The sequence below is a fragment of the Xenopus tropicalis genome, chromosome 4 (assembly GCF_000004195.4).
Source record: "Xenopus tropicalis strain Nigerian chromosome 4, UCB_Xtro_10.0, whole genome shotgun sequence".
Classification (NCBI taxonomy): domain Eukaryota; kingdom Metazoa; phylum Chordata; class Amphibia; order Anura; family Pipidae; genus Xenopus; species Xenopus tropicalis.
Window position 1 is genome coordinate 58,023,569 of NC_030680.2, and position 20,062 is coordinate 58,043,630.

The 20,062-nt window shown below is 38.5% G+C and overlaps 1 protein-coding gene across 2 annotated transcripts in view; it reads right to left on the minus strand.

Annotated features, from left to right (window-relative positions):
* dync1li2 (dynein cytoplasmic 1 light intermediate chain 2) overlaps positions 1-19,244 on the minus strand; it is a 31,945-nt gene extending 12,701 nt beyond the window's left edge. The window contains exons 1-7 of one of the 2 annotated variants that reach the window (XM_004913576.4): positions 19,049-19,244; positions 15,426-15,499; positions 10,398-10,514; positions 6,103-6,333; positions 3,304-3,473; positions 1,980-2,073; positions 839-974 (exon numbers count right to left, since the gene is read on the minus strand). In XM_004913576.4, the coding sequence (XP_004913633.1) occupies positions 839-974; positions 1,980-2,073; positions 3,304-3,473; positions 6,103-6,333; positions 10,398-10,514; positions 15,426-15,499; positions 19,049-19,134 (908 nt within the window). In that variant the 5' untranslated portion in view covers positions 19,135-19,244. The remainder of the gene's footprint in view (positions 1-838; positions 975-1,979; positions 2,074-3,303; positions 3,474-6,102; positions 6,334-10,397; positions 10,515-15,425; positions 15,500-19,048) is intronic. The other variant, XM_002933651.5, reaches the window with a different exon arrangement.
* Positions 19,245-20,062: the final 818 nt, after the last annotated feature.

Below are 20,062 nucleotides of genomic sequence, written 5' to 3' on the forward strand. Positions count from 1 at the left end.
CCATACTCTGCCTTCCCTACCCTGCCTGTGTGTGCCATACTCTGCCTTCCCTACCCTGCCTGCGTGTGCCATACTCTGCCTGCCCTATGCTGCCTGCGTGTGCCATACTCTGCCTTCCCTACTCTGCCTGCGTGTGCCATACTTTGACTGTGTGTGCCATACTTTGACTGTGTGTGCCATTCTTGGCTGGTTTGTGCCATACTTCGCCTGTGTGTGCCATACTCTGCCTGCTCTACCCTGCCTGTGTGTGCCATACTCGGCCTGTCCTACCCTACCCTGCCTGTGTGTGCCATACTCTGCCTGCCCTACCCTGCCTGTGTGTACCATACTCTTCCTGCCCTATGGCACACACAGGCAGCATACAGTAACACAATGCTGGCACTGCTCCTACAGTCTGCACAATAACTATATATTAAAAAACTTTTTAATTGCAGTACCACCTTAGTATATGTTCTTTTTGTAGTGTGCAGAGATTACTTGTGGGTTTCTACTGCTCCTACAGTCTGAGGTGTGAACAGGGGAACAATGGGGGTGATTACAGCCTGAGCCTGAGGTGTGAACACTGCAGGGGGTGAACAATGCAGAGATTAAAAGGTGTGAACAACACAGGGGATTACATATTTACACAATACAGCCTGATTACAGCCTGAATCTGAGGTGAGAACCATGCAGGGGGGGCAGTTAATCACAGTACTGATACCATTTAAAGCTTACACAAGAGTAAACCATCAAAGCAGCCAGATAGGTGGGGGGCCACACAGAGGGGGGTCACGGGCCGCCAGTTGGACAGCACTGCTCTAGATACAGAGAGCCTAAGAAGGGAATAAAACAGACTTACATAAACACGGCATCTTTCTCCACCACCACGGCAGCACAATTAAAGTGAAAACTGTATGTTTTGTGTACAATGTACTTATACAGCAAATCCAGGTTTTTTTCTTCTTTAACAGATGTATAAATTAAGGCAGCTCCATCTAAAGTTTTCATCAGGAAAAATTTTGTTTTTAGTTAAAAAATGCATTCACTGAATTGTAGTAATTGTAGTAAGTGCAGGGTTTGTATTTGACTAAATCCTTTGCAACCCTGAACGCCACATGGCAACCTTTAGGTTACAAATTTTGTTTGCAGATAAAGCAGTTTTATCACATTAAGGTTCAGATGCAGTTATGTATTCTTACAAATATTTTGTGATCTAAACATCCTATAAAACCCAGATACAAGCTAATGCATCAATATGCCTGTTAAAGGAGTTGTTCACCTATGAATTAACTTTTAGCATGTTGTAGAGAGTGCTATTCTAAGGCAATTGGTCTTTATTTTTTTTTGTGGTTTTTGTATTATTTAGCTTTTTGTTCAGCAGCTCTCCAGGAATTCCAGCAGTCTGAAATAGAGAAAGAAATATGAATAACAATTGGACTAAATTAAAAAAAAAAAAAAAAATAATAAAATTGTAGCTTCACAGAGCAATCGTTTTTTGGCTGTTGGAGTCAGTGACCCCCATTTGAAACCTGAAAAGAGTCATAACAGGAAGGCAAAAAAAAAAAACTATACAAAGTAAAAAATAAAGACCAATTGAAAAGTGGCTAAGAATCATCCATTCTATAACAAAAGTTAACCTGAAGGTAAATTACCCCTTTAACTATATGCTTGTTTTGGCTACGTCCATTAAAATTTTACCAAATGCATTCTTGTGTGTAATACATTTAAAAAATGTTTTCTAACAATGTATTTCATTTTCAATTGTCTAGACAAGATTCAGGCCTACAGCAGGCCAGGCTTATGTAAGAATGTATACTGTCATCGGGGAAATTGATAGTCAGGCTTAAAATGATGCAGGATCTGAAAGGTATAGGTTTTCAGAAACCTCAAGTATTGTAAGGACACCTTTTACTTTAAATTTGGTCAACTGTATTCATAGTGCCATTTTGCCTAGCATTTGCATGTTTGGCATGTTGCAAATGAAAATAAGAAAAGGATACACTGTAAGCAGAATCTCCGGATGTGAGACTGGATGAAGTCAAAATGCTCGTCTTTGTAGTCATGCTCCTTTTCCAAAACACTAACTGCATCACACTGAAAAGGAAGCATTACACAAGTGTTACTGTGCTGCAGACTCCTTAACGTGTTATTAGCACATATCTTTATGTCTAACAGTCTACAGTTCTTTAATTTTCTTGCTTACCTGCAACTGTAAAATCTATAGTGCCAGCTGTGAAGAGCAGACTGTCAGCTTTGTAGACTTTAGTTTTCAGGAACCTCTTTGATCAAGATTAAAATGCTCCCAAAGAATAATATCACACACAGTTTTTTTTTTCTGCTGGAGGAAAAATGCCAGCACATAAAAATGCCAATCCAGCTCACTACCAATATGGTTGTAGTAACAGGCATAAATAAGCTCTACCTGGACTGGCTTTAGAAAAACAAATTTACATGCAAGCATTTTTTGTCCAAGAGCCAACCAATCTCTAGGCATTGATAGCATAGCAACCAATCAAGATTGATTGTTCGCTACTAAATGTACACAACGTAAGACTTTTCTCAGTATTTAATAATAAAGAATGTCTGATATTACACTGCAGTTTTAAGACTGGAATGTTCTGCTTTTAAACACAAAACAATAAAAGCATAACAAAAAAACTACACTGCTGATCTCCTAGGTCAGACAACCCCCAACTACAAAAAGCAGTGTGGTACTACTTAAGTTTTTATAAATACCCAGTAGTAAATATCATATAACAGCAGTGTAACTTTATATACATCTTTTCATTACCTGTTCGTTGTGTTTAACAAGGCAAACAATTAGGATTTGGTGGAATGCAGGACTGCTGATCTAAAATAAATTTCTAAATATTAGAAATCTACTGAACAAGGTGGTTTTATTCATTTTTTTGGGAGTGCACAAATTTTTTTTAGTTGGTATGAAACTGCATTTGTGGCTTTGAAAGAGGTTTATGTTATGCATAATATATTCCTCCATTCATGACTGAGAGTAAGGACCCACGGAGAGCTTTAATCGCACACAAAAAATCACTGCTATCGCACACAACTAACCACTACGGAATGGCTTCCTATCGTATTGCTTCACCGTGACTGGGTCAGATTTAGAGCATCAACCTCACCAGCACTAAAGAGCACTATATCATCATTTTTTATTTTGCTAATAGATTTGTCTAAAATTTGCCGCAGTTTAAAGAGGCAGCATAGCCCTTCTTAAACATAAGCTTCATTAATGGATCATGGCATGACAGGCTGCCCTCTACCTTTGGTCTGACTCTTTTTTCTATTCAGTACAGAAGATCATACCTTAGTGCAAACAACCAACACAGGAATTCCAAGGTTGTGTGTTAGAATATTATCCCCAAGAGGCAAGACAATATTTTCATCCTCTATCCCAGATGATGTAGGAGCTCTTCTCTGCGGCGATCCTGAGAGTGCTTCTTCAGGTTCAATATACTCTTGAAAGTCCTTAATAACTGAAAGAGAGATTACTCTAATTGTTAGTGTTTTCAAATTGTCAACTAATTAATGAGTAGCAATGATCTATAGACTATATCCTATTTAGTGGTGGGCTGCTGTTTGATCCATTCCATTCATTGCATGGCATAGGTCAAAAAGATGGACTGGCACTTGGTCTTTTTAATGCAGAAGCTAAAGATTTATCAAGGGGGGAAGGGGTCTACACTGTGCATTTGCAAACACGAGTGACAAGGCTTGCAGGAGTGGGAAAAGGGCTGAAAGTCTGTTGCAGAATTTAAAATCATTAAGGTGGGTCACCAAGCTGTAATTTATGTGATCATTCATCCAAGTACCATGTACAATTGCTCTTAAAAAAGTGACACCTTTACTTTCCTTGAAGAATCTTTTCAATTTCTGAGGTGAGCTTACATAGAAAATAAGAATACAAATATTTTTGCAACATGCAATAAAGACTTAATAAACAGACAACAAGGTTAGGCTACATCAGCAATCCAGTGTGCCTGCAGGTGTGGGCTCCTAAATTAGATGTCAGGAAAAACACATTTGTACTCTAATATATAATATCTTGCGTCATGTCATCATAAATGATTGGGTTGTTCCTTCACAAAGCCTGTCAGTTAGGGCTCTGGCACACAGGGAGATTAGTTGCCCGCGACAAATCTCCCTTGTCGCAGGCAACTAACCTCCCCGAAATGCCTTCCCACAGGCGAAAATGTAAATCGCCGGTGGGATGGCATACGCGGCGGAAAGTTTACTCTCAAGGCAACGCATGCAATCCCACCGGCGATTTACATTTTCGCCGGTGGAATGGCATTTTGGGGAGATTAGTCGCCCGCGACAAATCTCCCCGTGTGCCAGAGCCCTTAGAATTAGGTAATGAAAAGTACACACTACCATATTAATCATTGTAATGAAGAATAACACAACTATATTAAGCTATTTAAAAGTACCAAATCTGACCCAATTGCTTCCAGTTGGACAGCCCTGTCCTAAAGCAACAGTAAAGCTATGTTACTACCAATGTTGCAAACTATTTACAAATGAAATGCTCACATATTACAGGAATCAGGAAGTAAATACACTCTGCAAATAAGTTATTGTTTTCACGAGAGAAACATGAGAATTTCTTATTGTAGTCATTGGGGACTCTGCAGTACTGAACATACCACACAAACCTTTGCTTGCACAGACTAGGTACACCAACAAAATGTGTAATAATGTTTACTTAGCTGATTGAGCAGTTCATGTTTAAACATTTTTAAAAGTTTATAAGTTCTGCCAAGATGATATTTGCACCCTCTGTTAGATGTATTGTGAAGTTTATGTGGTTTGGCTGACTTTCTGTTTTAGTTTATGAAAGCATAGCCATTATTTACCAACATGGGTGCAACTCATGCTCAATGCAATCGATACTATACCAGCCAATCACGTTTGCTTTAATTAATCTAGTGAGCTCCTTAACTTATGACAGTGTTTTAATACAGCAATAGTATGTACCTGTAAGCTTTTTATGTCACTTTCTGATGTAGTTGCTGAAAATATCTACGTAATGGTTAGCCTGGATTTCATTAATTTTCTAGATCATACTTACATGCACACCAAATCTCAGCCCATTTGGCTTTTGTGTGGGACCACACAATTGCTTTAGGCACCCATGTGGGGGCTGCCTAGTGAGTGTTCCTCTGCACATCACAGTTAAAAGTTTTTAAATTAGACACAACTAAACCAAGTTTTCACCTAAGGTAATATTATACTAGCTCTTGGTCAACAACAAAGCAGGGCAGATTACATATAAATGACTATTAGTGGCACGTTATAAAAGATGGTGCTGTAAAGCAGACACAATTAGGTAGGAAAAGGGCAGTATTTTTTATTATTAATATTAACAGCAAACTATTACTTAACCACCATTCCTAACTGCTTATTATATGTATTACTTAAGGTTAAGGGCACTCTTTCAAGCATGTGTGCAAAATGAGTGAAAAGCCAAACTTTAAACTTAGTAAAAAAAAAAGCCAAGAGTTTTTTTCACACTAAAAAGTGCATGGGTCGGCTAGGGGCCATTGCAAAACATAGAAGCGGAAGAAGAGGATCACTAAGTGGTGCTCGCTGAAAAGTACAGACTCTACGTAATCTATTAATGGAAGTTAATGGAAAAAATAAAAGGGCATGTAAGTTACAGCATGACAAAAATGTGATGGATGACTGCCATATTTTTACAAAACATTTTCAAGAGGCTGCTTTCATCTAAAGTAGATTTTTACACAGAGGTACACCATTGATAAAAATCAATAAACAACTTAATAAGTACACAGTTTTTTTTACAATGGGGTGTGTATTTGGTAGCTGTTTGCGTTTCCCTAACAGAATTGTAAATGTCTTTAATTTAATGAGAACATCATAAAAACAGAGGTACAATTTTTTTTGACAAAATGCTTTTTGCCATTAAATTATCCAAGAGACTAAAATAAGAGAAGCAAATATGGTTCTCTATGACTGGGCTGATGCAAAACATTTTTACATAATCATTGTTTTATGTCCCTTTGCTAGTATGAAAGAAAGCAAACAAAGGTAAAGCTCTCCTAAGGCTCTTGCATTGATGTAGAAAGCTCACACCCAACTTACTCTTTTGTTCTAACTCTCGCATTTCCTCTGGAGGAATTTTCAGTTTATCTATGTGCTCTCGCAGAACACTTGCCCACTTTAACAATGATTCCATAATAGTCCAGGGTCTGGACATGTCCCCAACAAACACTGCCACGGTCTCACTGATAGATTCTGCAGGCAGCGCAAATTTTAGAAGGCCTTTGTGGTACAAGTCTCCATCCAAAATCCACACATTGCAACGTGTGAGATCTGCAAAAGAAAAGGAAAAACTTATTTTGAAATCCACTGTTTACATCACTGCAGTATTTTGAGTCTTTTTTAGGATTATTTATGGCAATTAAAATGAGCAAAAAGAAAAAACAGCAGTCATTTTTTAAAAATACTCAAAATTAACACAAATATCCTGACAAATTAAAGTACAATTAATAATATATTGTTATTCCAGATTGATGACAGTTTGGCTTTCATCCATGACACTTTGCTGACAATCCACAGACTCATACAGTTGCTCAAACAGCTTTGGTTAAGGTACTGTCTTGCCAGATGAAAATGACTGAACCCATTCAAAGATCATGGCTGAAGAATCTATTTGCCAAAACAAAAGATCAGTACAGGCAAATATAGGCCCTGCAATCACACAAAACCCCAAAACAGTCAATTATAGGTGAAGTATAGCCTGTAAGCCTCCTCTGCCAGTTTACTTTACATTTTAGTGTTAGGCAAGAGTGCTGACTGTTGTGAATTAGAAACAGGTTGTTAAAAGTGGATTGATAACCACTGGAAAAAAAAACTAAACTATAAAGTGAATCTATTTTAAGAGAGCCAAATATCTATTATATACGCACACACATTTATAGAAACCTACAGCAATGTGACTCGTGCACAAGCATGGTCTGGATCAGACAGTAAAAGCAGCCATTGTTTTTGGACAATATGAGCCATAATTTGTCACACAGCTGCTGCTTGGCATCAGTGCAATGCTGTAAATAGCTGGCACTCTCCTAATGTGAGACGTCAAGGCACATATTTCAGGCTACAAATAGCCTGTCTCTTCATAACATGCCCGAGTCCTGGTTGTTTATGCAAATATCTGTCAACAAAGGAATACACTTTTGGATTAGCTGCGATCTATAGTATATAGCTTCCATAACGCCACAGGGGTCTAATCAAACATAGAACAACAGTGTTTCTCCAATTTATTTTCAACGTTTCAGCCAGGGGAAATCATAGAGGGGTCCGAAATTCACATTGTAGGTGCATTCCCACTGTGAGAGACAGCATTTAAAAAAAAACATTCAGGAAACCACATTGTATGATTTTTAAAGAATGTATTTGTATTGCCCTGCTGCAAATAAGTATTTGAACACCTGAGAAAATCAGTGTTAATATTTTGTACAGAAGCCTTTGTTTGCAATTACAGAGGTCAAACGTTTCCTGTAGTTCTTGACCAGGTTTGCACACACTGCAACAGAGATTTTGGCCCACTCCTCCACACAGATCTCCTCTAGATCTGTCAGGTTTCGGGGCTGTCACTGAGCAACAGCTCAGTTCAGTTTCAGCTCCCAAAGAATTTCTATTGTATTTAGGTTGGGAGCCTGGCTAGGCCACTCCAGAACCTTGATATGCCTCTTACAGAGCCACTCCTTGGTTATCCTGGCTGTGTGCCTCGGGTCATTGTCATGTTGGAAGACCCAGCCACGACCCATCTTCAATCCTCTGGTTGAGGGAAGGAGGTTGTTGCTCAAAATCTCACAATACATGGCCCCATTCATCCTCTCCTTAATACAGTGCAGTCGTTCTGTCCCCTTCGCAGAAAAGCACCCCCAAAGGGATGGTGTTTTTGGGATGCAACTCATCCTTATTTTTCCTCCAAACACGGCGAGTGAAGTTTAGACCAAAAAGTTCTACTTTGGTCTCATCTGACCACATGACTTTCTCCCATGCCTCCTCTGGATCATCCAGATGGTCATTGGCAAACTTCAGACAGGCCTGGACATGTGATGAGTGATGACTTGAGCAGGGGAACCTTCCGTGCAATGCATGATTTGAAACCATGACAGCGTAGTGTTCTACCGACAGTGACCTTTGAAACTGTGGTCCCAGCTCTCTTCATGTCATTGACCAGCTCCTCCCTTGTAGTTCTAGGCTGATTCCTCACCTTTCTTATCATAAGTGATACCCCATGAGGTGAGATCTTGCATGGAGCACCAGTCCTAGGGAGACTGACAGTAGTCTTTAGCCTCTTCCATTTTCTAACAGTTGCTCAAACAGTTGATCTATTTTCACCAAGCTGCTTGGCAATTGCCCCATAGCCCTTTCCAGCCTTGTGGAGGTACACAATTTTGTCTCTGGTGTCTTTTGACAGCTCTTTGGTCTTGAGCATGGTAGTAGTTGGAGTCTGACTGACTGTGGTGTGGACAGGTGTCTGTAAAGAGCTCAGACAGGTGCTACTAATTTAGATTAATAAGTGGAGTAGAGGTGGACTATTTTAGGCTAATGCCAAATGAGGAATAGGGCGGCTATTTTCCGCTTGCCGAAAATTCCACCCTACGCCTCCTACTTGTGCCTGCGCCCGAATGAATGGAATACGCCTGGGTGCAGGCACATATAGCGGAAATACGCATAAAAACGTGAGAGTTTTAAAGTCTCACGTTTTTATGCATATTTCGGCTACATTTACCTGAACCTGAGCGTATTCCATTCATTCGGGTGCAAGCACATGTAGGAGGTGTAGGGTGGAATTTTCGGCAAGCACTTTTCCTCTTGCTGAAAATTTCCGCCCTATGTCTCGTCTGGCATTAGCCTAAAGGCAGAGTAACAGGTCTTTGAGAGCCAGAATTCTTGCCGATTGCCAGGTGTTCAAATACTCAGCGCAATACAAAAAAATTCTTTAAATATCATTTCTTTCCTGAAATGCTGTCTCTCACAGTGGGAATGCACCTACCATGTGAATTTCAGACCCCTCCATGATTTCTAAGTGGGAGAACTTGCAAAATTGCAGGGTGTTCAAATACTTATGTTCCTCACTGTATATTCGTCTTAATGTATAGATAAAATTAGCAACTTGTCGAAATTCGCTTTTTAAAAAATTGCAGCAACTTATCTCTCTATGGGACATTAGCCTTAACTCACATTTTGATAAGTCTGCCCCATAGTCTATTGTTTTAATCATGACAAATCTATGTTTTTTGTTATTTCATAAGCTAATAAGGGAAACTGAAGCTACTCCATATTTGGTCCTTGTGAGGTACATAATTAGATTACCAATCCACAGATAACCCCCACTCCCCCAAGGAGAAGTGAGAGGGCTATACTAATAATCTAATTATCTACCTCACAAAATATGCTATACTAGGAGTATACTGCCCCTTTAACTTATGGCTTTAAACCAAGACACACAACAAATTGTCATCTTGGGGGCTATAAAACTGACTCAGCAATTTATTGCTCTCAAAAAAAAAAAAAGATCAAACACTGCTAACACCAGACAGTGATGTATTATTTGGCTTCTGTGCACATATTCTCAATAGTCTTTCAATATTTGCACACTGCGTGGCATATTTAGCTGTAGATACAAAGGACAAACACTGATATGAACACTGGTTAAAAATAATGTGTAATTCTGATAGAGCTCAGATGGTTCAACTACCTACCACTATGTAACTCATTTTAAATAAATATTGCAGCTTTTTACACTGAATGGGTGCTCTAATGTGAGGTCATAACATCTCCACCTGTGCATATAAATAAAGTCACATCAAACATCCTTATGGATAAACCCTAAACAAACAGAAGAGCAAATATATCTACAAGCCTAAAATAATTTATTCATCAACATACTGGTGCTCATTTAGCAGTAATCATATTTACTTTATAATATGCTATTGTTTACTGAACTGGTGCACGCTGTCAAGGAGGATTACACATATGTTAAGCAGGCATGGTACATCTGTAATCACCACAGCAGATAGTAGGATAGTATTGACATTTCTGGATCTAATGCCTAAATGGGCCTAGCATTAAAGGGAACTTCTCACAGAAGCAATTTTCAAAAGACTTTAATTAAATATGAAAATAAAAAGTTCCTTTTTTCGTTTTCGCTCCACTGTGTTACACTAAAGATTCCTCAATAGCTAAAGTAAAATCAAGATAGTAACAGAAAGAAAAATTGAAAAACGAGGCTGAATAAGTTAAACCTATTTACAGAATTATGTGTGAGCTGCCAAGGGTATAACCTTTAAATCAATGAATCACACCCAAAGATGTGTATGTGTTTTTTATTACAGAGTTTAGTTAGATTTGACAAAACTCACCATCTCTATCTTCATCATGAATGTTCAAGTATAAATATTCAAGCCCCCTTCCTTTCTTGTTGTGCTCAGCACCTTGAAGTTTTGCCATGAGTGTGGTCTTTCCTGAACCATCCTCTCCTAAAGGAAAGAAAGAAAAAACCTTTTAAAAAAATTAGAAGAAAATGGTTATTAGCATACCCATGAATATTATGCCATTATTCTAAAGCAGTGCTTTGTAACTTATTTTCCTGGGAGGACCCATATTAAAGGTAATGTTTACCTTTGGATTACTGACCAAAAATCAAATCAAATGCCTGTATAATTAAAACTGTTTGAAATTATCATTTTGACCCTAACACTTTCAATTTACATGGTAATGGAGTAGGTTTAAAAAAAAGTATCATGCATCCATCAAGTACAACCTTTTTGTCTCAATGAAATCTGCCTAACTACTAGATTTATTTTCTTACTTTGTCTCTTTTGAGACTCTCTCATGTATCTGCCAATACAACTGCTTAGAGGAGAGCATTCCACAACTTAACAGGTCTAACTGTAAATAAATGTTGTATGGTCCCATTATATATTTATAAAGTTATCATACCCCCCTAAAGTGCATCTTTTGCAACGTAAACATTCCTAATCTGAGCAGCCTTTGCTAATAATTGGGAACTTCTAAACGCTTCACTAGCTTAGTCACTCTTCTTTGGACTTCCTCTCTTTTATTATTGTCCTTTATAAACACTGGAGTCCAAAACTTCACTGCATATTCTAGATGGGGCCTTACGAATGCCTTGTAACAATGAGGGAAAAAAAAAAAAAAAGAGAGGGAACTGCAGACATCAGTCTGTACTGCACAACAATTCCTTTACATGTCATTATTCCATATGGTTAATTCATATCAGCCAAACATACAAAAAAGTGATGATCGTCCCTAATGCCTGCACTTCCCCTTCGTAACTCAGCAACTGGCTATAACCTGGCTAAGCGAAGTGTGGGAGTTTATATTGCAGCTTGAAAGTTAACAATTTTAAAAATGTTTTAAGCATACTAAGTCTATTCTGTATGTGTAGAAATGAAGTTGAAGCCCTGGTTTTTATTGCTGCATGTTGATTTTAGATCTGCCAGGTTCAGCTTTAATCTTCTGTATAAAGCAATCTCCACCCAGGCTGCTGTGTTTATATATAATTTATATTTACATAATAGATATTCTATAGTTATAAATATATCCATAAACATGTTCTATTGTATTGAATATTTTAAGAAAATGTCTTTCCATTACCCACCTCCATAACTTGAAGGAATATAAATTGCATTTTGTGATGATTTACTGAAAATTTCTCCCAGAAATTCTAGTCCGGTTTAGGACCCATTATCCAGAATACTCAGGACCAAGGGTATTCTGGATAAGGGGTCTTTCCATAATTTAGATCTCCATACCTTATGTCTACTTAAAAAATCAATAAAACATTATAATCTTAGTTGGGATCAGATACAAGATACTGTTTTATTATTACAGATAAAAAGGAAATCAATTTTAAAAATCTGAATTATTTAAGGGATAAAGTCAAATCAGAGTCCCAGGGATAGGCCACGAGGGAACTAGAAAGAAATAAAGTCAGGTTGGACCCGGATCCCAGAGAAAAGCGAAATTTGGAGAGGAGCAATGAGAAACACCCCACCCGGCATGGTTTAGTTATGGTTCAATTATAGTTTAACTAGTTAAAACCATAATGTTTTTCTACTATATGCATGTACATTTTTCCTGTATTTACCCACCACCCCCCAGCAAGTCAGGAAACTGGAAAAACAAGACCCTGACTTGCACACCCCCCCCCCTACCCAATCCCACTCCCCACCCTTTCCCCTCCCCCTCAAGGAACAATACGCAAAAAACAAACTTGATCAACAATAATGCTTTTTATTGTCATAATTGTCTACAACTGGAATTGTCATTGTACATGTCATGTATTTTACTATCTCTAATAAAAAAGTTAAAATAAAAAAAAAAAAAAAAAATCTGAATTATTTGATTAAATTGGAGTCTATGGGAGAAAGGCTTTCCGTAATTTGGAATTTTCAGGATAATGGATCCTATACCTGTAGTGCTACCTATCCATTCTACTTCCTGCTTTTTCAAGTTGTGCAGAAGAGTCTGTTTTTGGCTACCTACATCCTATCCTACTGCACTTCTGGGAAAGACCATTATGACACACACACCACTCATTTATAAGAGACCATAGATGATCTATAGAAAACTCTAATAAGTTAAAGATTATTTTTTTTAAATGAGACGCCATATGTTAATCATCCATACCTACATGAGGAGTATGATTTTAAAAAAACACAATATGTCCCCTTTAGGTTTTATTATAGGTTAGCCACTTTGTTTTATGGTGTTACTGTCTGTTTAATGCTAAGTATGCATAAATGCTAGCAGTTAAGGTTAAGCTGGCCATACACAAAGATCCATTGTTTGAACAGCTACAAATAATATTCTGTTTCAACAAGTTATATAAACATCATAGCAGAAGTTAACAGGGAACATAGATTGTAAAGGGCATTTATGTCAACCTCCCCCACAAAAAGCAAATGAAAAAAAAAAACTATACACACAATGATCTGTTTTAAGCAAATCAAGTGATTTTGTGATTTCCCTGGGGCAAACTTGACAGATAAAAAAAAGCCCCATAATGCAAAACTTTAAAAAATCAAGTTTGTGGCCTTAGTATTCTTCTTAGCATTCTTTGAGATTGCTACAGCAAATCCACCTGGACAGCAAGACTTTAAAGGACATGTAAAGTGTATTTCACAGGGGGTTGCCAAAATGTAAGGCACCCAACCAGTGAAATAGATCGCTAGGCTTTTCCTTGGGCCAGTGAAAACTGAACTGCACCAGCCCATTGAGAGGAAAAAACTTACAGATCTATACTGAGGGGTATTGACTACATTACTTAACCCCTTTGTACTATAGAACATTATTATGAAATTGTGTAAAAAAAGAAATATTTTATGCTACAGATTTCATCAGATATTTTGTCCAACTAGATATGTCCTTCAATTGCATCCTACTGTATAGATAAAGGAAAGACAAATATTGTTCTCCTTAGAATCTGATTGGTCTGTTCACACAGTGTGTAGGCTCAAAAGATAACTGGTTATTTTTCCCTCTTAGCTGGTAGGATCTGTCATGCCAGGCCATATTGCCCTGGCATGGCACAGGGTTAAACCCTATCAACATCTGGTCGCAGGCTCCCACAGAGACCCTTAAAGGACAATGAAAGTTTAATATAAATTAAAAGTAAGTCTAAAAGCATTCTTTTTAAGTACTTACTGCATATCTAAATTCCCAGATCCCTGCTTGCTTCTCTGAGATATAGTGCTGGCAGCCTACAGAACTGTGAAGACTACAGTGACATCACTGAAATATCTCTGTCCTTCCTGTAGGCTGCCAGCGGCAGCCTTCCTATTCTCTGAGCATGTGTGTAACTTGATCCTGTCTCCTGTTCTGAGCTACACATGCCCACCAGCCAATCAGAAGCAGGTCTGCCAGAGGGGAGGGAATGAAACACATGTGCAGTATGAAGCAAGGAGGGAAAGGGAGAATACCTTTTTAGAGATGGCTGCCTGTTCTAGAAAATGTGAAGTAAGTGTGACTGAGTAAATATTTGATTAGGTGAGCCAAAAGTGTGGCGTTTTTACTAAACAATAGGAGGACAATTGGGCAGTATGCTTTTTAAATTTTGACTTGCATTCTCCTTTATTAAATATGCAAGCAGGGACTCTGGGAAAGTGACAAATTCAGCATAGTGAGCAGACCATCTGAAGCCAGCCATTTGGAGGGCGGGAAACCTGAGGCTATTAGTTTCTTTGATCTGTGATCAAAGAAAGTCAGTTGTGGACCTAGAACAGCAGGGGGGGTGCAGCTATGGGAAAATATGGATTACAGAAAGGGATCCATATCTCCTTTGCATTAAGGTTCACATCCTCAGAAATCATATATTGATTATGAGGAGGCCCCATGCTTCCCAATGATACCAAACAGGGACTGCCTATACCCACCAACTAGGAGGGATAGTTTTTGGGGGACTGGAACATAAGACACCCCTCGTGTTTGGTATCATTCTGATCGCCCCCATATGGGTTAAAACAAGCCCCTATTTTCATAATAATATTGGGTACTGGCAAGTACCAATATTATATGACAAGAAACTGCCATGAGAAGTGCAGCTCTCTACAGGGGGGGGTCATGTGATAAGTTTCTGGACACTCCCCCCTCATGCATATGGTAATGAGGGAGGGGCCCAGCAGGACATAAAAAGCACGCAGGCCCAGGTATTCTTTAGCTCATATTTTGAGGTTCCAAATTTCTGTTTTCCAAACTCTTGCCTCAGGAGGACACAAAAGCTAACTCGGTAACATACTTAGGGTTTCTCTGTGTTTTATTCCCTTTTATTTTATTTTCTGTTTGTATATATATGTCTCCTTTTGTAAAACCTTTTTTGCACTGTTTACCCTTGTAATATTAAATATAACATTTTATAACTTCTGTCCTTTGGCTCTGTAAAGATCCCCATGTACCTTGTTTACATGTGAATGTATTAACTGCTTGGCTGTGTGTGCGTTGAGTAGGGGGGAAAGTTCTGTGCAAATACTAATTACCTAGTGAGCTGCTAGCAGGAAAGTGTGTTGGACTGTAATTAACTGGCTGCTAGAGCACTGTTGAATTAGTGGAAACTAACCCTAAATACAGTAAGAAAGCTTGTGTGATATATTTGTGCATTAGGTTTCGCCTGTTAATGATAGATGGTGGCAGCGAATAGTTATTTGGGGCAGTGGTGAGTTTGGGGGTGCTTGATGTTAGTCTAACCTGTGTGAAAGGTGACTGAGTGTAACCCCGTGTCATATGGCGTCTGAGAGTTGCGTGTTCCTGACAGGATCCAAAAGAAGAATGCAGCTAAAAAAGACCAGCTTAAACATGAAGAAAGTGTACAAGGTGAGGTTTTTAACTGAGCTTGTCTAGAGATATGAAGTTGTAAGAAAGATACTAACCAAATACCAATATGTTTTTCCCAGAGGGTAACTTCGATCTTGCCCTTGTTGAAACATCACTGAGAATTGAAGACCTATGAAAAAGAAGAATATTGTAGAATATTTAAATTTGCCACTCAATGTGGACAGTCATAGCAACATGCAATACAAAATATTAAGGTTAAACTTAAAGAAACTGCCACAGTGATATATATAGAGTGTTTCACACTAAATGTTTAAAAATAAAATTTTATAGATTTTGGGCTTTTTATTTTACGAGTTCCTAAAACTATTCTCCACAAAAATGGAGCCCCAAAGAACAGAGAAAAGATTGTGTGAATAAGCGGATACTTTTCTTTACATTAAAATTATACATATAATATTTGCACAAGATGATTACTTTCATATACCAGGTACTTCTATCATGTATATATAAAATATTTACATTTTTTTTTAGTACCACAGAAATTGTTTTTTTATGCAACTACTTTGCTATCAGGTCTAATGTGTCTGTCAAGAGCTTATCTTTTGTCAGCCCTAAATACAGTGTTACAGCGCTGCTTTTTTCTGTTTGTGTAGATATGCCAGTAGAAGAAAGGCAGATACCCTCCCTTTCCACCCCAGTGTATATTCCGGCACAGGGCACTTTAAGGCTAGTGTGCCACACTTTGGCCCACTAATCTGCTGTCTTCTGCCCCTTGTTCTGTGTACACAGACCACAGCAGCATTTGTAAAGTATAAGCTGAGAGAGACAGGGGGCATGTCAACAGATTTGCCCCCAGGCCATCAGTGAAGACAACTGTGTATTTTGTGAACACTGCCCATCTGGTAACCCTAATATTATGGCACTGGCTCTACCGTCTCTAATTAGCTTTCATTTAGCTATCGTATGTTTTTTAATCCTACTAATGCATAGCTGTGTTGCAATAGTATCATTTCTTAACATGGCAACACAATATTCAATGTGGCTGGTCACTTCATCTGTTTTCTACTATTCCAGTTGGGATCAGTATCTTGTGTGGGGGGACATCCTGATCACTCAAAAGTAAAAACTTCATTCAGTCAATTACTACTATTGGCATGCAAGAAGCATACATTTTGTATTTTATCTTAATATGCTGTTATAATTGCTATAAAGCAAATCATAAAGCCATACGCGCGTGTGCATGTATATGTTGAAGGACGTATGTGAGTACCAGAAAAAAAAACCCTATTCAGATTAAAAGGTACATCCTTCTAATGTTGCACCTTTACATAGAATATACAGCCTGAATTGTAATTACTGTCAACCTAATATGAAAGAACGTTTTTCAACCATGATTTCAAATGTATTACAAACTAGAGATAATACACATGAAAGTGCTATGATGCCCAGAAAGCAGAAGGTATTTCTTTTGTTCCACTTTATAGGGAACCTATCACCCACGCATAAAAAAGCTGTATAATAAAAGTTCCTTGCAAAGTAAACAAAAAACCCAAATTCCCTTTTTTATTAAAACATCTATACTTGATATAAATGTTTTTATACATCTGAGCGGTCAATCATATATTGGCTGGACTGCCTCATACATAGAGGCATGCAGTCTTTCACTTTCCATTCAGTGCTTCGTAAATGTCACAGCACATCCCACCTCCTCAATGTCCCTAATTGTGTATCCTGGGCATGGGCAATATATCCCCCATTCTAGACAAACAAGATTTTGGGGTGCCTTAATAACAGTGTCTACAAAATGGTACCTGCCTATGTGCTCTAAATGTGGATTCCCAGATTGAAGGAAACAACATTTAATAAAAGTATATAGGTCACGTACAAGTTTATTTTACTCATTTAACATAATAGAAAAGGATCTGGACTAATTTCTTATGGTAATTGGTGCCTTTTAAGAGCAGAGTCACACTACTCATAATCTGACACATAACTGAACTGCGGCATAAACAGTTGCGAAATTGCAATGTTAGTAGAGGATAATTGAATTAAGACATCATAAAAATTCTTATTGAATTACTGAATCGAAAGTACATGTGGAGGCTACTATCTTATTTGCCACCACTTACATTGCTTTTATTAATTATTACACTGGTACAAGCTGGCAATTACAAATAATGCATGGGGTAAGAAAAAAAAAAAGGGAATCTGAATTCTAATAGCCTACTTTTTCCAAATACTGCAGAATTGTTCACCGTTGTATGTTAATGAGAAATCAGCATAGGTTATAATTCAAAACATTATGTCCCATGATATTAACAAGAATTAATAAAGTTTCAAACAACAGGGTGTGGTTATTCCCAAGGCAAAAACAAGAATTGTATGAGAAGACATACACTGTTCCAATGAAAAGTACTAAAGACATCCACACTGTCTACATTATGCAAACCATCACCGTTTTATTTGAAATAACACTGTAAATATTTATTTCACATGATACAAACTTCAAAGCTAGTTTTAACTATTACATTCAGCTATTTCTGTACAGCAATAATTCAATATTAAGGCAAATTGTTATACTGCAATGGCAGCTATTTTCAGGTAATGGGATAAAAAAAATATATATTAATTCTACCCCCTAATTCTTGTACCCCCTAAGATACAAATTATCCTTATTGGATGCAGAACACCTGTATTGGGTTTATTTAATTTTTAAATGATTCTTTTTAGTAGACTTAAGGTATGGAAAAACAAATTACAGAGAGATCGCTTATCCAGAAAACATTCTGGATAATGGGTTCCATACCTGTTCTACAATTTGTATTAAAATATTAACCTGCATGATTAAGCCAACAATTTACAAGCATTTTAAAACCATTTCATAAAGCAGTGGTGGCAACAGCGCAGAATGCTGGAATCTGCTGCTAGCAATAAAATGAAAAATCTAATCCTAGATGTCACTGCAAGGGATAATTTAATGGTATGAAAAAAATGACTGTGGTTCAAGCAGTAGGAATTCAAATGAGCGAGGGAGAAGATCTTTAAATTGTAGTTTTCAATTGTCAAAGTATTGCACCACTCCCAACATTCTCCATCTGCCTGTAGAAATGCTGCTGGATGTAGCTCAAAGATGCCCAGCCTGCTTTTTTCCAGCTGTTCTTGATTCACTTACTCCCAGCACACTTTACAGCTTTCCAGTGTCAGTGAATGCTGGGAGTTGTAGTCCTACAGCCAGCAAGTTGCAAGTTACACATCCCTGTTGTAGTTTCAATAACATCTGGAGAAAAGCAGCGTGTACACCCATCAATCAAAGGGACTGCCATGCCTCTCATAAATCCCTTTGGGATAGAATTGCATTAGGGAACGTAACACAATGAGGCAAGTGGCAGTGTGTGCATGCTCTTGCATTTGCCTCACTTTGTTACACTGTCCTGTCATTCTGCCTGATTCCACTGTCAGACCCATCCGCCCAGCCAAAGCAGCGCTCAACAAGAAGGGGATACATGGAGTCAATGATGAAATTTATTTACTGTGTTCTGTCACCATTCTCATGGTCCTACCCTGACAGCAACCGCACTCGCCCCCAGTTCGGCAGTACAAACTCCTGTCAGTGAGTCAGAAGCTGAGGGAAGTTTAGCTGGGGCACTGATAAGACAGACGTATGCATTGGCTCCATGACAGCATGGCAGCCTGCGTCTAGTCCTGCTTTGCTTCTCACCATAAGCTCTGCCCTTCGTCTTCTTCAGCCCCTGCTCCGGGAGCATCCCCCCGGTCAGCGCCCAGCAGCTTCCTCTCCCCCGCCATCTTGCCACTGCAGCCACCACAAAGAATGACATCAACCGGTCCTGCCTGAGGACCCCAACTACGGAGGCGGCTCTGGGTCGCCTGAAGGCATCAAATCTCTCTTCTATTCTAGTTAGTGTTAGTTGACATAGACGCTCTATATAAACTGCGTCTGCGTTTGGCTCAACACAAAATACGAGGCGTTCAAATTCTTATTTATAAGGCAACTTCGCGGCCATCTAAAGCGTCTAGGTCTTTAGTGAAAGATGAAGTAATGGGTGGAGGAGCCGCCCTGTAGCAATAGTGCCACCTGTCGTTGTGCTTACATCATACCATTATAGGAAAACACGATTATATTGAGAAGCCACATTATTGTTCTGTCAGTTTTGTGAGACAGGTCTCTCGTTTTTACCCTCTCACTTGAAAGTTTAATTCCTGGATATATACATAGTTATAGCCTTGTAGCACGATATCCAAGCAAAATATTCTCAAATGTTAAATGTCCGATATAGTACAGAATATTCTGGGAAAGGCAATCGGGTATATGCATATTGATAAAACATTCTGATAGGGAGTGTTGGCTCTGAAATAAGACTCCCTTATCTCAGCCCTAACATATCCCATATCCTTTGAAATTAGGTAGGGAAGCCCCATAATGCATGGCAATAAAGAGGTGTTGGCCCATTAAATGAATCCACAGGATTACTATGCAGGACTGGAGAAACTGGGTGTGGTGAAATTGTAACGGCATGCTGGCCAAGCATTAAAGTAGTATTGGTGGGTGGCCATGGCTAGGATTGCTACCTTTAAAAAGAAAAAAAAAACTGGTAAGGAGGGCCTTGTGAAACCAAAGAAGCAGACAGTTTAAATCTCTTAAAAAACTTTTTTATTGTGCAAGGTACTATTCTGGAGGACCCATGTCTGGCTGGGAGTTGACACAGCAAAAGTG